Source organism: Panthera tigris, chromosome C1, assembly GCF_018350195.1.
Source record: "Panthera tigris isolate Pti1 chromosome C1, P.tigris_Pti1_mat1.1, whole genome shotgun sequence".
Lineage (NCBI taxonomy): Eukaryota > Metazoa > Chordata > Mammalia > Carnivora > Felidae > Panthera > Panthera tigris.
Genome location: NC_056667.1, coordinates 168528236 through 168547892, shown reverse-complemented (window position 1 = coordinate 168547892; position 19657 = coordinate 168528236). Strand labels below are relative to the sequence as shown.

General features: G+C 37.8%; 1 protein-coding gene across 12 annotated transcripts in view; it reads left to right on the top strand.

Moving 5' to 3' along the window:
- Window positions 1-19657, top strand: part of PDE1A (phosphodiesterase 1A) — a 326620-nt gene that overhangs the window by 231777 nt on the left and 75186 nt on the right. For 7 of the 12 annotated variants that reach the window (XM_042994857.1, XM_042994853.1, XM_042994850.1 and 4 more), the window contains one exon: window positions 8611-8652. The exons of 4 other annotated variants lie outside the window; for them this stretch is intronic. In XM_042994857.1, the coding sequence (XP_042850791.1) occupies window positions 8611-8652 (42 nt within the window). Of the gene's footprint in view, window positions 1-7516; window positions 7658-8610; window positions 8653-19657 lie in introns of those variants that run through there. One more of the 12 variants, XM_042994860.1, reaches the window with a different exon arrangement.

Genomic DNA, 19657 nt, shown 5'->3' with positions numbered 1-19657 from the left:
TTTTTTTTTAATTTTTGTTAACGTTTTATTTATTTTTGAGACAGGGAGAGACAGAGCATGAACAGGGGAGGGTCAGAGAGAGGGAGACACAGAATCTGAAACAGGTTCCAGGCTCTGAGCTGTCAGCACAGAGCCCGACGCGGGACTCAAACTCACGGACCGCGAGATCATGACCTGAGCCGAAGTCGGCCGCTTAACCGACTGAGCCACCCAGGCGCCCCTAAAATTGAAGTTTTATATGTCTATGAGTAGTGGATGAAACACACACACACACACCACTGTTGTTTCACAGGTAATAATTCACATGTTTAAAAAATCAAAATAAGGTAAAAGGTGCCTCATGAACACCTTGCCTCCACCCTTATCCCACCCCAATCTACTTATATTTCCAATTCATAAATTTATGTATATTTCCAATGATCTATTACTAATTTTTATTTCGCATTTTTCTGTTTTGCTTTTATGGAAAGTAGCACACTATATACACAATGTTTATTTTGCTTTTTTCCCCTTAAATAAGGAAACTTGGAGATCTTCCTATGTCATGATATATCATTTATGTCACTGACCTTTTTAATATCAGATGAGAATTTTCACTAATAATGGACAGAAAAGAACATGGTGCGGGTTATGTTGCACAGGTGATTTTTTTTCTGTTAACAGAACTTTTCAGTTAAAACATAACTTAGATTCATAAATTAGGGGGAAAATCATAGGCACACTTTAAGATCATAAACTATTTGCAGAATTATTTTCTTTGTTAACTTTCACTGAGTGCGTATATAACGTATATGGTTCTTCTAAGTGAACAGAGATTCAAAGTTTGTATATTTAAAAAAATCTAATGTTCCTGTAATTTCCTTACTCCTTCATTTTCATGTGTGCTTTTTATTATTCACAAATTGAGTGGCCATTATGTTTAAGATTTCTTCAACCAGTCCTTGACATTTTATTTTTTTATATTTATTTATAAAACTAAAGAACTTTTACCTTAAAGAATTGGAGATTTGCATTAACCATCTTATGATGGCATAATGCTAGCTATCTAATTTTCATAAATATCTTGCTTTTCATTTGATAGATTTTTATATTGTATTTCCTTCCAGAAATTATGATTCTATAGATATTTTGTTAACTTAGTTCTCCATGATCCCTAATTCATTTACACATGTTATATTTGTAAGCATCATTCCTTTCATTTGAAAATTGTTTTTTTTTTGTGGAAAGAAAAAAATGTTTAACTGCTTCATGGTAGAACTGGTGTGTGTGTGTGTGTGTGTGTGTGTGTGTGTGTGTGTGTGTGTGTTCTTTTCTAAAAAAATCCCAGTTCTTAACACTACATGATCCCCAACTTTTACTCAAATGATATAAACCTCTTCACTATTTTATTTTAATGCTTCCATGCTTCCATGGCATCTTGATTTTTAACCTGGATTAATAATAATAACCCACATTTGGACCGTCTTCCAAGGGCTCACATTAGTCTCTTCACAATCTGATGCAGTTGGCAGGATTACCATTACTTTCTTCACTTCACCAATGAGAGAACCAAAGCTCTTAGAAGTAAACATGTTTTCCAAGGGTCACAGACTTAGGCTTTGGCAAAGCTAGGCACAGAAACTAAGGTATGACTTCTGTTATTGCTTTTAGTGATCTTTTTTCTATAACTGGCTCCTCTCGGGCTATCACTGTTGAGCAGGATGGTTTTTAATGACCTCTGAAAAATTAAGATGGCAATGCGTAAAACATTCTGACAGTTGGAATGATAGATCCTGGAAAAGCAACACCCAAATTTATAACTAAAAGCCTCTTATTATAGTCTGCTCTGTGCCAAGAAATCTTTGAAGCATTTTAATACACTATTTCGTTTAATTATCACAGCAATCCCATGGGATAGAAACATTATTACCATTTTATATACTTCATGAATAAGAGGAAACACATTGACAGAAAAGTTATACAACCTACCCGAGGGAACACAGAAAGTAACTTAATGGATTTAGGGGCTTGGGCACCCACCTTGAGGGCTTGGCTGTTAAGCACAATTCTCATCTGCTTCCCTTGAGTAACATCTGACTTGGGCAACTTCGGAGACTTCCTGGAAATTCTGAGGAAAGCTCATGTGCTGTCAGGGTTGTCAGAACCAGTGGTGTGGATGGTGTTTGCATCACTTCCAACTCTGCCTTCAGTGATGCCACATCAGTAGCTTGAAATTGGCTACAGTGGGAGTATTTCTTTACACTGTGGAAACTGGGAAATGCAACAAGTCAGGATTTATGTTTTTGGAGAGCCTGTGGATTAACATTTACAATCATGTCCCTCATTAAACCTAAGGGTATCTCTTGTATATCTTCTAAGGCTGTGACTTTATGATAAAAAAAAAAAAACAGCTCAAGAAATTTTAGAGCAACAATACTTGATGCTTGATACAATTTTTATTGTACTAATAAAAATGCAGATACCTCTAGGATACATATCATATTTCCAATTGACTTAGTAAGACACAGCAGTAAATTGAGAATGCTTCTGTTGAGATGTGTATATAATTATTAAAGTTGGATTTGCTTTTGGAATATTAGTAAAACATAATGATTTAGAAGGAAGAGGGATGAAGAAAAATTTAGTTGCTTTTAAACTTTAAATTAAAAACCTGCTGACTTCTGCGACATTTTTTAATGGAAAATTCTCTTTCTAGAAAAAAAAAATGGTTCAGGGAGTATTCCAGAGAGGCATTTTTTTTTTTTTTGGAAATTTGGGATGGATTGCACAAAAAGGTCAACACCTAATAAAGCAGGACAAAACAAATTATGAATCAGTTTAAAACCCATACACACACACACACGCGCACACACACACACACACACACACCCATCCCTTTTTCTGCTAAGCCTTGGTAATTTCAGGGTTTCAGTTAAGAAAACAAATCAAAACAAAACATCTCTCTTAACGGGTGATTTAAATAAGAAAAATAGAAACAGAGTTTCTGACAGAATTTGAATTCTGACCTTCTTTGAAGGATTATAGAATAATTTCCTAAATGAATACAAGTGTTTGTTGGTTTTTTAACAAGACATTTTCAAATGTAAATGCAAATATTTTATGAGTCCTGCTTTCAGATGTGTCCCTACAGGCTATTGTTTTTCAGAGCGGCAACAGTTGTAATCCAGAAACATGTAGCCTTAAGAGAGAGAGAGAGAGACAGAAAAATCTGTCTGATTGTCACTATTTAGATTTGGATATTGCCAGGCAAAGTAGCATCCGTGGCCTCATGAATTGCTATTCATGAGGGGAGGCAGTTGTCTGGGAGGGATACTTACAGAGATGGATATTATGTTTACTAATACCATTGAACAACATAATTTATATCTTCATTTTGTTAATGTGAATGGATCCAAGGCTTAGAATTACCATAGTTAGAGTGCTGATTCTGGATTTAGAAAGAATCGGTTGTTCAAAACCTGGATCCTCCATTCAATACTTCCTTTCTTTAAGCAAGTTACTTAACTTCTCTATTTCCTAGCTTCATCATCTGTAAAATAAGAATAATGACAATGCTAACCTTATAGGGTTGATCTGAGGATTAAAAGCAGCACAATACCTGATAGAGTAAAAGTTAATTAATAGCCACTATTTTTACTATACTAATAAAAATGCAGATACCTCTAGGATACATATCATATTAAGATATATAACTTATACTTCCTAGTGAATACATAAAATAATTTCCTGAAAAATAGGTTTTGATCCTGAAAAAAAAATGAAGACAGGTGGGATGTAGTTACCTGGAAATTAAAGCAAAGTCCAAACTGCTGGAAAGGAATCTTAATAGGCTATGCCTCTTGATAAAAACGTTCTCAGTTGACTTCTGTGTCTTACTAAGTTTAAGAGTTCTTCATTTTGTGAGAGATTAACTTGAGCAAGAATGCTTTGATGTCAATCAGCAATTCCCGGAGTTATTCTGGTAGAAATCGACTGAAGTCAGGGGCACCTCGGAGCTTAAGTCTCTTGAAATCATTGAGTGTAGGGATTTACCAAGGAACATTCACTCATGAAACAAATAGTTACTGAGTACCTGAAATGAATACCAGACACACTGGTCAGTAGAATCAAGAACACAACTGTACCCGTAGTTGGTGGCTAGAGCTGTCAAGAGCCAGGAAGATCAAACTAAGCACAACGACAAATGCTGCAAACAAGATACAACAGGGAGGTTGTATGTTAGAGAGGGAAACCCAAGCACGGGGACAGATTACAGGAGGAAACATTAAGTAGTGGCATTAAGTCATAATCAGAGGAACTAACATGGAGTAAGAATTGTACAGAGTTGAGATTCCAACCTGGATATGATTGGACTTGCAGGTATTCCTTTAAGTTAATGAATTTTGTTCTTTGGCAAAGCTCCCCATGCTCATTCTTAAATGCATGACTTCTAACAAAACGACTTCCTTTTTTTTTAATGTCTGGAAAATGCTAGGTATAGGAGCACTGAAGTTCAGAAATGTAGTATCAAAGATGAGAATTTGAGGATTATAGCACAGAGGTCTGATTCTTTCATGCTTTATTTTGATTTCAATAATTGGAACTCCTTTGCTATTTCAACATGATCCCCATCCTAAAGTTTTTGAGAATGGCCAGTGAGTGTTTACTTATTTTACCCATCTTCCCTGGCTATCACTTTCCTCTGCAGCCAGGTCTCTGGCTTCAAAATGATGAATCGCTCCCCTGCAGGTCAGAAATCTATAGGTGGGTTCCACTCCCAAGCATGAGCTCAATACCTGCTTCCAGTTCCCTAAACTGATGCTAGAATCAGCTGTAACTGCTATAAGACCTTCCTGATGGATGCTTTCAGAACCCACAACTCAACCCCTTCCACAGAGGTCCCCTACCAGGAATTTCTCTGAATCCTCTAAAGTCGAAGCCCATCTTCCAGAAGCCAGCTTATCCCCTATGGAAGTGCCTTTCAACATATTTTCCTATCCTGAGTTCAGGACCTCAAGCTCCAAGACCAAGAGAAAGAAAAGGGGCTATCAAAATTAATGTCAAGTTGTGCATTCATCTCCAGGATAAACAATTATGTTCAAAGACTATGCAGTGTAAATCCATATTTAGAAAAAAAAATGACTTTTTTTTCTAAAATACACTGAATCTGCAGTGTTTCAGCTGTGCTCCCAATGAGAACATTGTGTACATTACTGTTTAGAGATTGTTAGCCTCTTGTAGTTATGTTGTATCAATCTTCTGTATGCCAGAGTAGGGCCTTCATTTTATTCTTATATAACTAAATGACCTATTCAAAAGATTTTTCATTATGCAAAAGAGCAGTTTGCCTCTGTAGATAAAATAAAGCCTCTGTAGAGAAACAACACATTATTTTTTGACTTTTCAAATGTGCATTTTTCTCACTTCCAAATGCCTTCAAAAACTCTTGGAGTTCCATCTCAATATGGTCACTATGTAACCCTAGTAACTGAAGTCAGGGGACAGGATGAAATGTGAAATAGAGGTGTGGAGTAGGAAGGTAGTCAAGGACAGATGTGGAAAAGCACTGAAAGTTACTAGAGAGGAGACATCAGAAGAACAGATACAGAAGCAGGAGGCATATCTGAAGATATGAAGCACCAAAAGCCAATGGGAGCTGGGTTACTATAAAGGGTAAATCAAATGCCACAGGGAGAACCACTGGATGCAGTTAGGAGATTCCTGATGACTCAGTGGAGTTTCAGTAAAGAGAAAAGCCACCCAGATTATAGTAGTGTGAAGAATTACTATGGAATGGCTCAAGAAGAAATTAGATTATTTTTCAAGAATTTGCTAGTGTAGGAAAAAGCATAAATAGAACAGTTTATTAGTGGGAACACTTACTTGTTTGTTTGTTTATTTGTTTTATATTTTGTGTAGAATGGAAGGCTTCCATTAGCCTGGAGATGAAGAATGAAAAAGAGATTTGGGTCAAAGAGAAATAATAGTTATGGAAAGATTAGGTAGAGAAGTTATCCTTAGAAGTGGAAAAGCATAAGTGGAAAATATAGATAAAGATGGAGCTTACTAACTAGTACACAGCCAAGGCTCCTCATATAAGCAAAACATAAGTAACATTGCAAAATCAGAAAGGTTAATTAGTATTTATTTTAAACTCAGGTGTTCTTTATGGGTAAGACTGCTACGATAATTATGGCCAAAATATAGACCATGGACTATAAAACTATGGGTTCCATGTAACAATGGAGAGCAAACCCTTTGTGGTTAATCACTACAACCTGCACATATCATGATGGCACTGACTCATGTGTACTCCATGGACATTTAGAGCCAGCACAGGCAAGAAGGGAAAAAGAAAAGGACTAATGAACACCTTTCATGAACATTTCAATTATAAGTGACAGGAAGCCCAATCAAACCACCTTCAAGAAACTTTCACTGTCCACACATTGATGGCTATTACTAAGTATAAGCATAGGTGACTCCAGGTAAAAATGATGTCTAGGGACCCACCTCTGTGTTTTGTTTGCTCTGCAGTGGCCTCCTTCTGATCCTTTGAGTGGTAGGAAGATGGCAGTAGTATTTTCAAGCTTTATATCCTCACACCTTCAAATCCAGCAGGAATGACAAAAGGTTTCTCTCCAGAGGCTCTGACAAACATAACCTTTATATTTCATTGATTCTAGTCAGGTAATACGTGTATCCCTCAAACAGTATATCCAGGGGAGGTGGGTATATAAATGCAGTGGTCAAACATCTCATGAGCCAGGAGGGGATCAATTTTATTTAAATCTCATGCTAAAAAAGAGAAAGAATAAAATCCTGCCATTTGCAGCAACGTGGATGGAACTGAAGGGTATTATGATAAGTGAAATAAGTCAGTCAGAGAAAGACAGATATCATATGTTTTCATTCATACGTGGAACTTGGAAAACTTAACAGAAGACCATGGGGGAAAGGGAAGGGGAAAAATAGTTATGAACAGAAAAGGAGGGAAGGAAACTGTAAGAGACTCTGAAATACAGAGAACAAACTAAGCATTGATGTGGGGAGCAGGGGAGAGGGGAAAATGGGTGATGGGCATTGAGGAAGGCACTTGTTGGGATGAGCACTGGGTATTGTATGTAAGCGATGAATCACAGGAATCTACCCCCAAAACCAAGAGCACACTGTATACACTGTATATTAGCCAACTTGACAATAAATTATATTAAGAAAATAAAATAAATCTCATGCCAAAGAATTGAGAATGGTGTAAAGTACTCCGCTAAACAATAACAACTTTGTCCTCTCTAGAGTGAAAATTATGTTAGTACCACACGTAGGGGACCTGGATCAGGATCTGTGTGGGATTTGGAACAACTCCTATCCAGGTTTTGCTCCTACTAAGGATAAGCCCTTGGGCAAGTGTTTTTGATTTCTTCTTTCTCTAGTCACTGGTTTTCTTGCGTGGAAGATGAATTCTCCAGCCCCTTTCTGTTCTGGAATTCTGTGGTTTTATCCATGGTTACGAAGTCCCTTATAAAGACCTGCTCATGCCTAACCTACCCTGGCCACCAGCAGGGTGATAGGAGGGAGCTGCTTATCATTTGCTTAGTGAGGGAGCATTTACAGATATGGGCCTTATATATTAGATTGATTTTATTTGGAGGGGTCTCTGAGGAAATCAAGTTGAAAGGTATGTGCTAAGACACTGTTGGAGCTCAGTGAATCACTAAAAAGCAAATTATGATTTTTATGAACTCCATTTTTATGGTGTGAGTTGTAGGGAGGGGTGGTTGTTTGGAGTGATGTGTTTGTAGGCTGTTCTCACCCTGTGGATGGAGTGTGAAAACCAGGCTTAGAAAAAGTGCCGGTACATTTTGGGTGATTTTCATATTTTTGTCCATCTGTGGTGTGTTACTTTCTACAAACTTTCAAAAACAGCCTCAGTGGTGAAAAGGGGGAAAAAAAATCTGACCAGATCTTTTGAGAGATGACAAACAAGAAAAAGCTCCATGTATTATATAAGATCTTACTGTTTGTGTGAAATTTGGGGTCAATAAAATATAAATTTTTTTAACTTTTATTCATTTTTGAGAGACAGAGCATAAGTGGGGAAGGGGCAGAGAGAGAGGGAGACACAGTATCTGAAGCAGGCTCCAGGCTCTGAGCTGTCAGCACAGAGCCCAACGCGGGGCTCGAACTCACAAACTGCGAGATCATGACCTGAGCCAAAGTGGGACGCTCAACCAACTGAGCCACCCAGGCTCCCCTGGGGTCAATAAAATATAAATGAATATTTACTGGATTTGAAAAAATATCACTTTAAATATTATTCTCTCCTAATAATGATATTAATAATAATTGTTTGACAATTAATTATACCCAAGGAAACTTATTATGCAGTTTGCATTTATGATTACATATAATTCTCAAAAAATCCTATAAATTAGATATTTATATTATTTCCACTAGAAAGTTAAGAAACTTGAGGCATGAAGAAAATAAATGGACTTGCTTAGGATCATATAATTATTAAGTGTCCGAGACAAGTTCAAACTTAAATTCAACATTCATTCTTCTCTTCTTCCTTGACAACAGAACTCATTCTTTTTTTCTTTTTTTAATTATTTACTCTTCTCTGCAAAGACAAATGATTCATGGAAGACCAATTCCAGGCCCAGGGTCACAGTAAGTGAAATCTTAATTGACTAAACTAGTAATTAGCCTCCAGTTCCCTAACCAGTGAGTTTATATATGGATGTATGATGCCATTCTGATCAATGGAATATAAAAGGAAGACTGATGGGACTGTGGGCAAAAGCTTTCCTCTCCATAAAACAGGAGTCCTGTGCCTCTGGGTTTTGCTGTATCTGAGTTTGATGCTTGAAACTGATACAACCATCTTGCCATAAGCATAAAGCTAAATCTAACACTAAAAGTTGGCAGCATAGAAAGATGGAGGAAACCTGAGTCCTTGATGATGTTATCCACCTGCTGACTTTAAAAATAAGCCCTTCTTGGAGTCAACCTACCTTTAGTTTTCTTCTGAAGGAAAATAATAAATGTTCCTATTATTTAAGCCCCTTCAGATTAGGTATGATGTCACTTGCTGTTGAGAGCATCCTAATAGCCACATAGGTCTGCCTTGTTTCAAAGCTCAAATTCTTAATCTCTAAGCCATCCAGGCAGTCGTCTTATCCTAATAAGTCCTAACACAAATGTATGATTTCTAAGTTAGCTACTTATAATTCACACTCTATTTTCCTTTAAAACAAGTAATAGGTTGATTCAGTTTCCAAGGTAGCCCACAAAACATATTGATTCCATGATACAGCTAAACAACAATACACGGTCCTTTGGCAAGGATTGAGTACTGGAAAGTCAAATACTTAAGACTTTTCTCATTAAATACAAGGGCATTATTTCCTTATTCGTTACCATATTCTATCAGCTAACCTACTTCCCAAGTATATTTTGTCTCTGTGTACTCTCCCTCACTTTTCTCTCATTGCCATCTCCATCAGTCTGGGCTGAGTCACCATCATCTTTGAGGCTGTCTAGACACACACCAACCAGCTCAGCACTGGGATCTTGCTGTCCTCCAGTTCCCTTCAGAAGTGGGGGCTGGAGGTGGGTGAGGCATTCAGCTCTCTTCTGTTCCGGGATCCTGAGAAATTATTTGGGGGTGTGCTGTCACCCTCCTCAGGGTTTTTCTGTTTGGAGAAGGTCAGGCAGGATTCAGCATCCCTTCTCAAGATCCCTTCTGTCTTCCTTTGTGACTTCTCTTGTGTAACCGAGGGCGTCTTTGCACATGCATAGGAATGGAAACCCTACTCTGACTCATTATATCATCTTCCACTGTCTTTGGCTGAGCCTCTCCTCCTTGTCTGGTATCTAGATTTTGAAACTCAAGGAACAGGAGTTTTCCCCCTTCAGGTAATTGTGTTTCATATATAACTTGAATCAGCGAATATAATCGGCTCTCTATATGGACAAAGGGCCACAGGGTAACAGCAAATATTTGTAAAAATATTTTGGGATATCATCTTTTCACATATAAAACAGGGCCTGACTGAAAATGTTAACATATATAGTATAAGCATCAAAATAAACAACAAAAATGAACTTTTTTCCTCTATTAACTACTGTAAATATCTGAAAAGTTTAACAACCACTAAAACTAGAGATTTTCTGCCCATGTTTTAATACATTTATTCATTTATTCAACAAATATTTATGAAGGAGAGTCTGTGTACATTGATAATTATTTTGCTATTCTGTTTGGCTATTGTTAATTCCCTCTTGTCATTCTTGTCATATTTTGGCCTCCTAGGTTTAGAAGGAAATATGTTCTTTGTCTTCCCTCACACTCCTGTCCTCCAAGCATATTGCAGCTCTTATTATCCATGCTCCACCCCTGCTCAGTTGAGAAATAACCTTTTCTATTTTGCAATTAAGTAACATACAGATAATTCTCATTTGTAACATCAGTATAAAATATTTGTTAATTAAGGCACCTTCCCGATAGTTCACCAACATTCTTTATCTCCGACAGTGAAATATTGGGCGAATGGAAGTAACAGTGCTGCTAAATCCATGTTATGGAATGTAACTGAATCATGTTTTCTTGGCAGAGGTATTCCATTAATTGGCAAGCTGTAAATGGGTGAGAGCAGTTCTCAAACTTCAGTGTTCATGACAGTCATCAGGAGGACTTGTTAAAACAGAGTGCTGGTCTCCACCTCCAAAGTTTCTAATTTAGTAGGTCTGGAGTAGAGCCTTGAAGTTCCCAGATGCTGCTGATTCTGCTGGTCTAGGAACCACCTTTTGAGAACTACAGCCTTCGAGGATGTCAAAATGAGGCTACAAAAAAGTGAAAGAATGTTAGAAATTCGATGGTTAGAATCGTAAGATTTTATTAAGAATGTGGCCCAAATATTGTCCTGACTGGTACATGAGATAACTTTGTGCCGAAATGCCTCCTTCAACTGGGAAATTCCACCATAGATTAGGGGAACTAAACAAGAGGTGCTGAACTGGACATTAGCAGTTCCTCACAGCTATGAGTCTTGGGCACAGGGGAGGCCGTCCTGTGTTTTGATTTCTGGTGTGGTCACCTGTCTCAGATCTGGGAAATTATTGGCTCTTAGGCTTCATCTCTGGCCTGCAAGCCACCCTTTTCCTCCAACCTAGCACTCTCAGTAATCCTTGGAAAGACACACAGGTAGATGAAGAACGGAATGCCCTTCTCTCACGTCATACTTCTCCAATTGGAAGAATCTATTCCATGGACAATGAGGCAGGAAGATCAATACTAGGTAGATATTGTTGTATTGTGATAAGATGTGAAAAACATCAAAGTTACTACTTTAACCACTTTAAAGTGTACAATTCAGTGGAATTAAGTACATTTACAATGTTGTTCTACCATCTCACTGTCCACTTCCAGAACTTTTTCATCATCCCAAAGTAAATTCTGTACCCGTTAAATGATAAACCCCACTTTCTTCCTCCCTTCAGCCCCTGGAAACTCGGTTCTAGTTTTTATTTCTATGAATTCGCCTATTTTACCAGGTAAAATTTTTAAGTAGGTAAAAATTATTTTTGGAAATTCCTCCCACTGACTCTTTATGATCCATAGACTCTTTTTTTTAAATTTTTTTAAAGTTTATTTATTTATGTTGAGAGAGACAGAGATAGTGCAAGCTGGGGAGGACCAGAGAGAGAGGGAGACAGAGAATCCCAAGCAGGCTCTGCACTGTCAGTGCAGAGCTTGACATGGGGTTTAATCTCATGAACCGTAAAATCATGACCTGAGCTGAAACCAAGAGTCAGACGCTTAACCAACTGAGCCACTCAGGTGCCCCTAGACTCTTTTTTTTCTTATAATTTCTTTAATGTTTATTTACGTGTGTGTGTGTGTGTGTGTGTGTGTGTGTGTGTGTGTGTGTGAGAGAGAGAGAGAGAGAGAGAGAGGGAGAGAGAGAGAGAGAGAGAGAGAGAGAGAGAGAGAACACAAACAGGGGAGGGGCAGAGAGAGAGGGAGACACAGAATCCCAAGAAGGCTCCAGGCTCTGAGCTGTCAGCACAGAGCCAGATGCAGGGCTCAAACACATGAACCACAAGACCATGACCAGAGCTAAAGTACGATGCTTAACTGGGCGAGCCACCCAGGTGCCCCAATCCATAGACTCTTTATGTTGTTCTTTGGCTCTCCAAAGTCATTTTGAAATTCCACCATAGATTAGGGGCATTAAACAAGAGGTGCTGAATTTTTCCCACGATGTCTCAAACTCTTTTATTCCTATGACAGGAGACCCTCCTTTTCCTTCATGTCAGAAATAGAAGTCTGCTTAGACTTCCTAATGCAGATGTGTAAATAATGGGGGTTCTTTGAGGACTTGCTTTGTGACAGACACTTTTCTAAGTGCTTCTGTGCATTTATCCATTCCATCCTCATAACCCAAGTACTGGGGATACGATTATTACCATTTCTCTTTTATTGGCAAAGAAACTGAGACTCAGTTAGGATGAAGGATGTTTTCTAAGACCACACAACTAAAAGGTGATGGAGCCAGGAGTTTGACTCTAGAGGCAATTCTACTAACCAGAGGATGTTTATTAATCAAAAACATTGGTAATTAATAGAATGTGAAGCTTTGTGCCTAATGGAATGTTTTCAAAGATATTTTTGAGCCAAGAGGACTTTCTGGTGAAAAGCCAAGAGTCATCAGTCAGGCCTAGGGTAGTTTTCTGCTTTATCCATCCCCTCCATTTCCATCTCCCAACTGACTCAAAAAATACAATCTGAATCCCAACTGTCCAAGCAACTTGACTTCTCCTCAGACTCCTCCTCCAACATTCCCCTGGCCCCTTCTGCCTGTTTTGTGGGATGGAACCTCCTCTGCCTAGGCCTCTGCTTCCTTGGATGGATACGGAGGAAGCACAGAGACCTCCTTAGACCTTGAAGAAAGCTGCATCCGAACTTTAATATTCTCCTTAGCTGGTCTTGTTTTAGCCAAGATTTGCCTCTTGAGAATTAAGCTAAGGTCAGTATAACTAACTTGTCCACCCAAATATTCAGTCTCAATAGTCACTCAAATATAATTATCATCTTCTTACAGTTCAAAAAAAAAGACTAATAAAACCAAAAGAAGAAAGTTATCAGGTAGACAGAAAAAAGGAAAGGAAACTTCCAACAACAACAACAACAATAACAACAAAATTGTTGAAAAAATTTGCAAGCCTGACATCTTAAATCCTTTTTGGAACAAAACAAGGAATAAATAATAAATAAGTAAATAAATGTGCTTGGGTGGTAGCCTGGAAGAATTAATTCAAGTGTATTTCACACTCAGGAAGTAGGTTACTGACAAGTCAATATGGCATTTCAAATGTGTCACCTATTCTTATCCCAACATTTAATTTATTGTATTTCAAAGTACCCTGAAATTCTCCTATACAGATATATTTCTCTATGTGAGAATGATTCAACACACCAGTTTTGAAAAATAAATTTAAGCTTCCTCCAACCAGAAATTCCCTGGTAGGCCAGGGATTTGAAAAATCAAATTTCTTTATGATTTTTTTTAAGATCAATTATTTTTAACCCTAAATTTCATGGTAGAGATGAGATAGTAAATAATGATCACTCATATTATTGCCTAATGTGAAGGTAGTCTGGGAACTTAGCAAGAAAACATGCATTTGAGGGAAAGGATAGCTGAGTAGTTAAAAACTCAGACTCTGAAATCAGACAGATTTGAGCTCAAACATTCCTCGTTGTATGACTTTGAGCAAATCCCTTAAGGTGTCTGTGCTTCAGTTTATTCATCAGTAAAATTAGGGCACTGATAATAATTGTATTTTCCTCATGGTCATATTGTAAGGATTAATTAGATGAAGATTGGCTCCTCATCTGATTCATAGTAAGTAACAAAGTTAACAGCATTATCATCTCTATCCTCAGATAACTCTGAGGTCTGAGCGAAACTTTAGTACTACTCTTGGGGTTTTGTTTTGTTTTTGTTTTCATTTTTGTTTTTTGGTGGGGGGGGGGGGCGGCAGTCAGCTCAGAGCACAAGTATGTATTATTCCAAGAAATAACACTAATGGATTTGCCTGTGTGAGAACCACTTACCACCCCCCCCACACACCCAAATACCCATATTGCAGAATGATCAATTTCTCTTAATTCCCCCAGCTATCCCTGGAGGGCTCACTTAGAAGGTATTTACCATGTACGTGTTCAATACCATCCTTAGCCCAAGGTCACTATAATTGCTTTTCTGGACACTGCCCCTCATTTTTGAGTGCTCAGTGATGGCTCATTTTTGGTGTGCCCCTTCCCTAGGGTGACAGGTCTTCAAGCCAGGAAGAACCTGAAACTCATGCTCTTCTCCCTCTTCTAGGTTCTTGGACTGTGGAATTCCCTGTCCTGCCCACTGTGCTCCTCTCCCATATTTTGAGCACTGAGACCCCAGAATTCTCTGCCCAAAGATTCCCTAGCCTGTCTCCCAAGTCTTAACAGACTTCTTCTTTAGGTCTTTCCTCCTGAGAGAACCAAGACACTCTTGGTATGTGCATCCCATCACCCCTAAAGAGTGGCCAAGAAGCAGCTGCTTTAAAAGCTGGGCAGGTTGATGAAAGTATACGGGGAGGCTGCAAAGTCCACCTGCTTACATAGTAAGGCACTGAGCAGGAGGTTAGACAGGTGCGGAGGGGCAGCCACAGCCAGCTGGCCCAGGCTTGTCATGCAAGGAGTTGAGAATTCTCGATTCAAACTCAACTTGCCCAGGCTTTTATGAAACTTATTAAAAGGTAGGAGGATAAAACACATTTAATAATGTATTCATTTGATGTATAACTTTAAAATACTTAATTATATGGTATTTGAAAGAAATGTGCTCCTGCCTTGGACCCAGCAAACATTAGGGGCAGAATTGAATGATTTAGTTGCTTGTTGAAGTGTGTCCTTTATACGAAGAGTAAAGCAGGGAAAATACACTTTCAAACTTACAAAGCCAGTGTCTAATTGCATTCAACACTTGCATTTTAATACTCAGTAGGTGTAAATGTGGGCACCAATTGCCTGGAAATAACTGTGTGGGTACACTGATGTAACCATATTCCAAGAGTCCATTGTGGACAGAAATATTTTCATTGATATAATTGTAAAAGTCAAAATCTCATGACCTCTCCTTCCGTGGCCGCCTCCTTCTTTAGTCCCTTCCCCTGCAAATTTTCTAGTTCAAAATATAAGCCCTTTGGGAGTTGTGTCATCTGATTTCAAGAGAAAATTTGGGGTATAAATAGCTCCCAAGGATCAGTTGAGCAATGATTGGGCAGGAGGTCAGTTTTCATGACTCCATGGCCCCCCATCTATACCCATGCTTAAGGACCCCTCACTTTCTGCTTTATTGACCCTCTTGGCACTAAAAAAAGAAACAGAGAAAGCATTTCTCAGAAGTCAACAGTGATAACATATTACACATATACTCTTTATCATTGTTTTTGTATATTGTGCACTTTAAGAATTCCTAAGGGAAATGCACCAATGACTGTGTCTTCAGGTTGTAAGATTCTTTTTTTTTTTTTTTTAGGTTTTTTATTATTTTATTTTAATTTTTGTCTCCTAATTTTTTTATTCTAAAAGTATATTGACAATGTTGTATTAGTTTCAGATATATATAACATATTGATTTGACAATTCTATGCATTAGTCAATGCTTACCATCAAGGTAGGTTTTTTTTTTTTTAATTTTTTAAATGTTTATTTATTTATTTATTTTTTAATATATGAAATTTATTGTCAAATTGGTTTCCATACAACACCCAGTGCTCATCCCAAAAGGTGCCTTCCTCAATACCCATCACCCACCCTCCCTCCCTCCCACCCCCCATCAACCCTCAGTTTGTTCTCAGTTTTTAACAGTCTCTTATGCTTTGGCTCTCTCCCACTCTAACCTCTTTTTTTTTTTCCTTCCCCTCCCCCATGGGTTTCTGTTAAGTTTCTCAGGATCCACATAAGAGTGAAACCATATGGTATCTGTCTTTCTCTGTATGGCTTATTTCACTTAGCATCACACTCTCCAGTTCCATCCACGTTGCTACAAAAGGCCATATTTCATTCTTTCTCATTGCCACGTAGTATTCCAGGTTGTAAGATTCTTAAACACAAAGTATTTTTTAAGAGGACTCAGGATACAAACAATTATGCTCACTCTGCCGCCTAACATTAGGATGAGGAGCAATTAAACCATTGGAGTTTTTGAAAGCAAAATTAATTATAGTATTTGAGATCCAGTTTTATCAACTTGTACACATTTATTCCAAAAATGAAATGAGGGCCAAGCATAGTCCTATGTGTTTTACATGTGACATAATCTTATGTAAATATTCAGGTATTTTCACATGTCTCAAGAAAACTGTTTATGATCATTCTCTAACAAAAGCCCAAGACTGTTATTCCACATTATACTATAGTTTTTGCTTCTTCCATATCTAGCAAGATCAAATGAAACCTGAAGAGTCCTTGTGGTGCTCAGAGCTGGGAAGACAGAGTGGACAAGGCAGGTGTCAGGGAAAGGGAAAACGAATAAGGGAGAAGAGAGAGATGGAGATGAGTGGGGAGAAATATGTGCCATTAGGTGTGTTAGCTTTTTAAAATGTGTTTATATTTAGGTTTTATTCACATGTCTTTTATTCAACTTTCTTTTCTCTAAACTGGAATAATCACCTTCGTGAATCTGTTACAACTTATTTATAGCTTCATTAACAATGTCTTGCTATACTTGAGAAAGGAATATATGAATTAGTATTTAACAGAAATACAGTAAAACCTTGGTTTGTGAGCATAATATGTTCTGGAAACATGCTTGTAATCCAAAGCATTTGTATATCAAAGCGAATTTCCCCATAAAAAATAATGGAAACTCAGATGATTCATTCCACAACCCAAAAATATTCATATAAAAATGATCACAGTACTGTAATATGATACAAAATAATAAAGAAAATAGAAAATATGAAGAAAAATAAATTAACCTGTGACTTACCTTTGAAAACCTTCGTGGGTGGTCTGAGGGAGACGAGAGGCGGGTTATCGTGTAGGATGATATTCACTATCACTAATGGAATCACTGCTATCTATTGGCTCAATGGCATCTTTTTCTGTTCGTGCAGCTTTAACAAGGAACCTATCCAATGACACTTGCTTTTGCCTCTTTTTGAGCATTTCACAGAAATGTGACATTGCATTGATGATCACCCACAGTTCCACAGCAAGTGAACAAGCAAGTGAGAGAGAGAAAAAGAGATAGAGAGAAGAAACATTGGCTCAGTTGTGATCATGTGATGTTCGGCATCATGTACTACTCGTATTGTGAGACATCACTCCTTTATCAATTTAAAATTTATTAGAAATGTTTACTACCTTGCAGAGAATACTTGCAGACAAGTTACTCGCAATCCAAGGTTTTGCTGTATTGACTTTCTTGGCTAAAGGCATGCAACCAGTGTATAGAATTTTTAAAATTTCTTTTTCCTGTGCCTGTAATTCAAAATGCCATAGAAAATGTTTAATGACTTTTCCACACTAAATATGCATGATTCCCCATAATTTGCTTCAAAAATTAAGGGGTTATTCAAGGGCAAATTAACCTAAAGGCAATGAAGACGATGATTCACAGCAGTGAATTTACTCCCATGCTGCTGCTACTGCTGCTTATCAATCAGATAATACAGGACTCTAAAGACTAAAATTTCTTTTATCATCCCTATCCTCATTCTACTCCTCAAAGGTAATCACTTATAATATTTCTGAATGTTTTCTAATTATTCAAGAGATACATGTTCATCTCTTACTCTGTGCCATGCACTGTTGTAGATGCTGGTGATACAATAATGCACAAAATCAGAACAACTCCCTGCTCTCAAGATCTTTACAGTTTAGGGGATGAAACATAAAATGAATAAACAAACTAGTATACATACAACATGATATCAAGTGCTAAGAAGTCTACAGTAGGACAAAAAGACAGAATAGAGGTGTTAACTGAGTAGGGGAGTCAAGGAAGCCCTCTTTACCCGAATACAGTGAGAAAATGATCCCCTCAAATTGGGAAGAGATACTAAGCAAAGCGAACAGCCCGTGCAAAGACCCGAAAGCAGTAGGAAGCCTGGCAGGGTTAAGCACAGCGAGGAAGTCAGTGTTGCTAGAACAAAGTTAGTGAGGGAAAACTGGTTAAGAGATGAAGGTAGAGAGACACAGCTTGTGATGAGCGATGTAGGACATTATGAATTAGGCATTGACATGGCCCGACTCATACTTGAAAAGAAGCGTTCTGGCTGCAGAAGGGCGTCAGGACAAGGAGACCAGGAGACCGGTAGGGGGCTACTGCAGCAGACCAGGAGAGAGATGATGGTGGCTTGGTCTCTCTCTCATTCATTGCTGGTAGGAATGCAGCCACTTCTTCAGTTTGGAAGTTTCTTAAAAAACAAAACATACTCTTACCATACAATCCAACCATTGTGGTCCTTGGTATTTATTCAAATTAACTTGAAAACTCTGCATACAACTATTTTTACAGCTTTATTGTAATTGTCAGAACTTGGAATCAACCAAGGTAACCTTGGGTGAATGTATAAACAAACTAGCATATCCATACAATAGATTGTGATTCAGCAATAAAGAATTTCAAAGCGAAATGCACCTTAGAAAAAAGAGCTATTAAGACATGAAAAGACAGTATGGCGTTTAGATCCATAATAGCTAAAAAGGCATTTTAGTTCCTTGCCAATGACTTTTTATATTTCAAAACAGGAAGTACAATTGACTTGCTTAGTTAATTGAATATTAATATAAGATGGATTTGTGCCTTTGTCATCTATCTGATTTATAATCCATGCTGGTAGCTACCACAGAGTGTTTGTGAATGATGGAAATATTCTTTCTTAGCCTTTATATATATAGCTTATATATATAAAGATATTTATCTGCTTACTCTTTATATTATTAGAGGAAGAGAATGAGAGAGAAAGAGCAAGAGAGAGGAGAATGAAATTGACTGATTTTAAGGAATTGGCTCATGTGATTGTGGGGGCTGGCAAAACGGAAATCTGCAGAACAGGCTGACCCTGGCTGGAAATTCTGGCAGGAGTAAAAACATTTACAAGTAAAAACTTGCAATCTGTAGTCTGAAGGCAATTCCAAGACAGAATTCCTTCCTCTTTAGGGAATCTCTGTCTTATCTCTTAAGGCCTTCAATTAATTGAATGAGGCACCCTCACATTACAGAAGGTAATCTGCTTTCACATCTGAAAAACGCCTTGACAACAACACCTAGACTGGGTGTTTGACCAAATAACAGGCACCATGCCCTAGCCATGTTTAACATATAAAATTAACCACTGAAGAGGTATTTGTTGCTTTTTCAAACTTTGCTTTTAATTAGAGAGTACCATAGCTCATACTTTCCTCTTTACACACTCTTCCTTTATTCCTATAACCACAAATGAATTCATATCACTCTTTCTCCAAGATTATATGCTCTTTTCTTCTTATTTTTTTTTTATTTTTACATATTTTTGAAGTAGGCTTCACACCCAGCATGCAGCCCAATGTGGGGCTTGAACTCAGAACACTGAGATCAAGGCCTGAGCTGAGATCAGGAGTCAGACGCTTAACTGACTA